At 48.5% G+C, this 5,892-nt stretch overlaps 1 protein-coding gene across 1 annotated transcript in view; it reads left to right on the top strand.

Moving 5' to 3' along the window:
- Window positions 1-5,289, top strand: part of LOC101560067 (protein FAM205A-like) — a 12,661-nt gene extending 7,372 nt beyond the window's left edge. The window contains exons 2-4 of the mRNA XM_023716046.1: window positions 230-275; window positions 815-875; window positions 1,534-5,289. Of these exons, the coding sequence (XP_023571814.1) occupies window positions 230-275; window positions 815-875; window positions 1,534-5,254 (3,828 nt within the window). The 3' untranslated portion in view covers window positions 5,255-5,289. The remainder of the gene's footprint in view (window positions 1-229; window positions 276-814; window positions 876-1,533) is intronic.
- The last annotated feature ends 603 nt before the right edge of the window (window positions 5,290-5,892 follow it).

A 5,892-nucleotide genomic window follows, 5' to 3' on the forward strand; every position in this document is an offset into this window, starting at 1 on the left:
AGCAGGAAACTCTCCGCACACTCACTGGACCTGGGCTGGGACTGGGTCTGGGGGCTCCCGGAACTCGGCAGAAAATCCTACTCCGGTGTAAAGATTTTTAAAGGTGGGAACATAATTAAAATATAAATACAAGAAAGGGAGTGGGAAATGTATGTGGGCTCTGTCTTATTCTGAATATGAAAAAGAAAATAGTGTTCTAGATTCACGTTCTAATATTTTTGTCTTTAAGCGTCACCAAAAAATCAGGCAAAGGGCTAGAAATGCAGCATCAAGAGGTAAAGTGCCAATCTCTCCTCTAACTGCCTTCCCTTGTAGAATAGCTTTGCATGGTTTCTGCCCGTGTGACACCTGGAGCCAGGATCCAAGTGTTCTAACATTGGAGTCTTCACTTCTCCAAATTCACGACTTTCATAGAAGATGTGGGTGGGTGGGAAGTCAGAACATGGGAATGTGCTAAATTTACCTACTACCTGATTCCCCTGAAAATAAAGAATTGAGGAAATAGGGCAGATGTCTTTAACTCTTACCATTTGCTAGTTTTAACATCCGGAGTAAATTATTTTATCTCCTAGACCTATTCTCCATAAACTAGGCATTTGATGATCCTCCCTCACAGAGTGATTGTAAAAACCACATAAGAAAGATAAGAACAGGTAAAGGGGAACGAGCAAGTTATGAATGATTAGAGTATGCCCAGATGCCTCTACAACGAGTGCCAGTTGGGTTTTCTAGTTCCCTCTTAATGGGCATAAAGGCCTTCTGCTTCCTAGAGAATGAGCACTCACATGCCGTCAATTGTGTCCTGATTCCTCAGCTAAGAGATGTTACCAAGAAGAACCTGAGAAGCCAAGGGAGCTGATCTCCATCATGAAAAGGTGATATTTTCTTCATTGTAGTTTCTCAGTTCCTAGCATGTAAAGTGATCATTTCTTAGCTGGCCTGAGGCAAGCATGAGAAAAGGGATAATGAGTAGGAGGGAAACAGACCCGGTGGAGGCTGGTTCAGTGGCTGAGAAGGCTGCCAGAGACACAAGGCAGGTCAGACATTTCAAAAGGAAAGAATCACCCAGTTCTGCTCTGTGCTAGGGTAACATTAGTTCTACAGTTCAAGATTTCATCTGTTCATAATTTTTAAAAGATACCATTGGGACAAGTTATCTACTTGAGAGAGTGGATTTTGAATGAAGTTGTCATTGCTATATTCTTTTAACAGCTTTAGACTTTCAAGGAAAGTCCTGTGTTTGTCTAAATCCTACAGAGACTATCTTTTCTGGTCTATCCCTGGGGTGGACAGTCTGGGAAACCCTCCTACAGGAACCTATCATCTTATCTTCTCCTCAGAACGAGACTGATTCCCAATAGATGCCAATTCCCACAGCAGCAGAGGTACCCCATAACTCTCAGAGTTTCCTCAAAGATTACTTTCCAGGGTACGTTCAGAACTTTAGGATTGGGCTGGGCAGTAGCAGCCTCCAGGCGACACTCCAAGGAGGCAGATGGTCCTCATCAGTAACAGTTGTGTTTCCCTTCCCAGCCAGCACTGGCTTCCCCAGCAGGAAAGTGTGCGGCAGCTCCTTTGTGCAGATCCCTCCTGCCAAACCTGCAATGCAGTGGCTCAAGAGATTCAGCAATTGCTACAGGATGAGAAGAACCAAATCTCCACCAATTTATCAGAGCCATCACAGGACTCTTGCCTACAGATGTTCTCTGTGTCAGCTGTGTCTTTTGAGCAGAATCTGGAGCTTCATTCTCAGCACCCTAGGGATCATTCACTGGCATCTGTACCCCCAACACTGACGCAAATGACAGAACATTTAATGCAATCAACCGATACAATTAGCACCCAAGGATACTGGGCGGATCATGTCCAACAAGGGCGAAGATTTCAACTGGAAAATATACCCACAGACCAGGAGACTATGGCTTCATTAAGGTTTGAGGAGCCTGTAGTTCCAGTGAATGAACAGGAAATGAGGCAGAACAACCTTAACTTTTTCCAGGGGATCCAAAATCAGCAGTCTGTGAACTCTCAGCACTTCTCTTTTATGTATGTGAACCCAGACATCACTAACGTGACACATCCAATGGTTGCCCATATGGCCCCACATGTCCATGTCACCTTCCTCACTCCTCAGGTCCTGAGACTTCTGGAGGTACATGTAAAAAAATGGATGCATTTTCAGAGGTGGGGGCTCCCCAGACGTGTGGAGGACTCCCTGAGGCAGCTTATACCAAACACACTAATGTATTGCCACACAGAAAATAATGAGCCACTTTCTTTCATCCTAAATAATAATTCTCAGGTCGGTGTTCATGAATTTGGGACCACTGCCCACCAAACCTGGTGTTCCTATATGGCTGGGCAACCCACACAGTCCTTCTGGGTTTCTGAATGGTCTGAAATGGACCCAGAACACAGATACCACTGCCAGCAAAGATCTAAAACTATGGGTCTCTCCTTCCACTCCTCTTCCCCAGAAGTTCTGAGCGGCCTGCATGGGGGACAGGCTAATGACTCAGGAAACAATCTGCACCAGAAATACAGGCAGCTATTCTGTGGCCTACCTTCTCTGCACAGTGAGTCACTGGCTACTACTTTGTTGAGCTCTGAAGGCCTCTCCAAGAACAAGAACATGTCCAGGACCCCACTGAAAGAGTCTCTTCTATTCAAGAGACTCTCTTCCCACCCCTTGCTGCCCAGAACACCACCTGAGATAAACTGGCCCCCCTCCTCTCTGTCGCCAAATTGTGTGGCTCTAGCTGAAGATCAACAGGCTCATATCAGTGTCCCATTTCTGACTCCAGCTGAATGTAAAACCTTGGAATGGCACCTGCTGCAGAGGCAGCTCCAGTTTCAGTGGGGCCTGCCAACGGCCAGGCAGAGAAGTCGCCATGCCCACAGCCCCATACAGTCTGAGCCATGTGACAAAGCCCAGGCTCCTCAGACTATGAAAACATCCTGGCCAGAGAAACCTGTCTCAGGCTCCACCAGGAAACGACACATCTTCCCAGAGCATGCCCACAGGCTGCTGGAATTTCACTTCCAGAAGCAATTGATTCACCTTCGCTGGGGCCTACCTGAGAAGATCCAGCAGTCCCTCCAGCTGTTCCTTGCCTCTACTGACCAGCAGACTCTGTCCTGTAACAGCACAGCCTTACCCAATGTGAGAATCCCCCAAACTATGACCCTAAAGGGCAAGGGTGATGGTGATTCATTCTTGCCCATCCTGGCCCAGATGTCAATCCCCATGCCACACTTATTCACCCAGGCCAAGGCCAAACTGCACAGCCACATTGACTCCAAATGTGGACAGATCCACCAAGGCAAGGTCCCTTTCCATTCATATAGCTCCTGGGAAGGCATAGTTTCTGGCGACCTAGCAGTGGCTCCCTTCCCCTGCAGTCCACAGGGTCAGCCCCTGGAGCTGCAGGCAGCAAGTGACACCGAGCTCCATGACAAAGTTGTGTCCTGGACACCAATGGCCCTGGATCAGCAAAAACAGGCCTCACCAGACACTGTCACTGACCACCCTAAGCTGCACCGAGCCCTGTCTCAAGGAGTCATTGAGAAACTGGAGATGACCGTAAGGCACAAGTATCTCACCTTCCTGTCAGGACTGCCTACTCTTTACTCTTCAGCCCTTTCTGAAGGGATGGCTCCAGCAATCACTAGCCACTCTACAGCCGTGGAGATGGTGCCAGGGCCTATGACAACCCCAAAGGAGCCTCTGACTCAAACTATCTCACCGGAAGACCCAAGCAGGAGGTTTGGGCCATCCTTTCAAAATGACAGTGAGACTCAGGCAGACAAGGCACATTTGCAGCCTGAGGTGCAGGTGGAAGGAGCGACAGAGTCCGTGCCTCTGGTCAGCCAGACACATATTGCTATTCTCTACCTATCCAAGACACGTATCTTCTCCAAGCTAAACTTTCACCTAAGAAAAAAGGTCCTAGAAATAAAATTGGGACTTCCCATGCGGGCGAGGGAGTCCAGGAAACTGACTATAGCTGGCCCAGAGAACAAGTCCTCACAGGCACCTCCTACTAGTCTAAACAACCCAGGAAGCACAGTGCTTCCAAAACTGCCCATCCTGCCAGATGCATGTCCTGCTCCAGATTCAGAGTGGGTCCACCTTACAGAGCACCTGGCTTCACAGCTGGAGACAGTGCAGCACAGCCAAAAGCCACCTAGCTCCAAGGCATTATCCCTCGCTTCAACCCACTGGTCGTCCAAGATCTCACAGCTCAGCAGGGCCCAGGTGCTTTGTGTTCAGATGGAGGCCAGTGCGAACAACCCCAGCCTGTGGGAGCCCTGGAGCGCTGGGCCCCAAAGCCCAGGCAAAGACTCAGCCCAAATCTCCACACTGGCAGAAAGGAGAGAGGACATAGGGAAACCCCAAGCACCAGGGGACCTCGGAGAAGGGGATGCAGGGCTTGGGCTCCCTTTAACCAGTGCAGAAAGGCAGCCTGATGAAAATGAGAAGCCAGAGGAGAAACTTTGGGAGAGAGAACCCCAAGGCTCCTGGAGATGGACCCACAGATGTCTTCTTGTAGATCCTCAGCAACACAGTTCCCAGTGTCACCCCCAGCTTAAGCCTCCAGAGCCTCCTAAAGAGGGCCCTGAGAGGGAAGAATCTGAGCATGACTTGCAGGGCCATCAAGGAAAGTTAAATGTCCTCCTCACACCTGCAAAGGTCCCTCAGGATTTCCATCCTGCGGTGGCCCAGGCTTCCCAAGGCCAGCGTTTCCTGGGCCAACCAACTCCTCATAAGCCTTCTAAGGGCCAGCCTTTGCAAAGCCACGTGTTTCAGGGGCAGGTGATGCCAGCCCATTCTCACAAGAGCTCCAGCCTTCCAGAGTCTGGCTTGATCAATAAGATGAAGCACTTTCTACACTTTCTTGGAAGTCTCAACATCCAGCACAAAAATGCCATGACCAAAGGCAAAGGGCACGTAGACTCCATGTTCTCAACACCTGGGAAAGTGGCCAAAACCAAAAAAAATGTTGAAAAGAGCCTGGCTCCAGCCAAAGGTCCCATGGAGAAAACTAGGATTGACACTCCATTGAGGCACCCCAAGAAGCAGTCACTCCCCACAGACAGGCCAGTGGGCCTGGCATCCTTAGATGTTACCCATTCTCCACACAATAAGCTCCACCTTCGCTCCCAAATACATGGATCTGCCTCCATCCCAGGCCACCCCTGCCACCACTCTCCTCAAGTGGCTTGTTCCTCCCAATCAGGGAACGCACCTTAGCCTCCATCTCTTACCTCAGAAACATCTTGCTCAAGAAGAACAATCCATGGCATTGACTATGAGATTCTATGATTCACAATTTCTGCACCCCTGAAAGAACACTACTTATTATAATCTCTATTAATGATTAGGTATGGCAAGATGTCACCAGAAATATACTCTATATGGCTAAACATTCTTTTTTTCCTTCCTTGTCTCCATTGTACTTGGTTAAGGCATAAAGAAAGCTTGTAAAAAGCGCTTTCCTAGCTAGAAAAGGAGCTTTAACCCACAATTCTTATAGTCATTTTAAAGGAGTACCATGGGCCCCACTGAAGGGATGGCTTTTGTATTTATCATAAGCACATAGACAAATATGACAAATGTCAAAACTAAACGATAGAATCTCTCTTGTCGGGTCCCTATTGGTATTGCTAGCATCTTTCTATGGAACCCATCTGGGAGCCTATTGTAACCCTTTTGCCTGTTTCTCATCTCACTGCCTGAGTTGTGTGAAATGGGTCATAGCAAGAAATACTGAGGGTCCTGTCCTTTCCCGTGAGGACAGGTAGGGGGAGAGGGATCAGGTAGGTCAAAGCCTGTGAACCAGGGACAAAAGTTGACATGCTCCTGAGCAGGGACAAAAGCCAGTTTTCTTG

Source organism: Octodon degus, unplaced genomic scaffold, assembly GCF_000260255.1.
Source record: "Octodon degus isolate 3935 unplaced genomic scaffold, OctDeg1.0 scaffold00045, whole genome shotgun sequence".
In the NCBI taxonomy this organism is placed as follows: Eukaryota; Metazoa; Chordata; class Mammalia; order Rodentia; family Octodontidae; genus Octodon; species Octodon degus.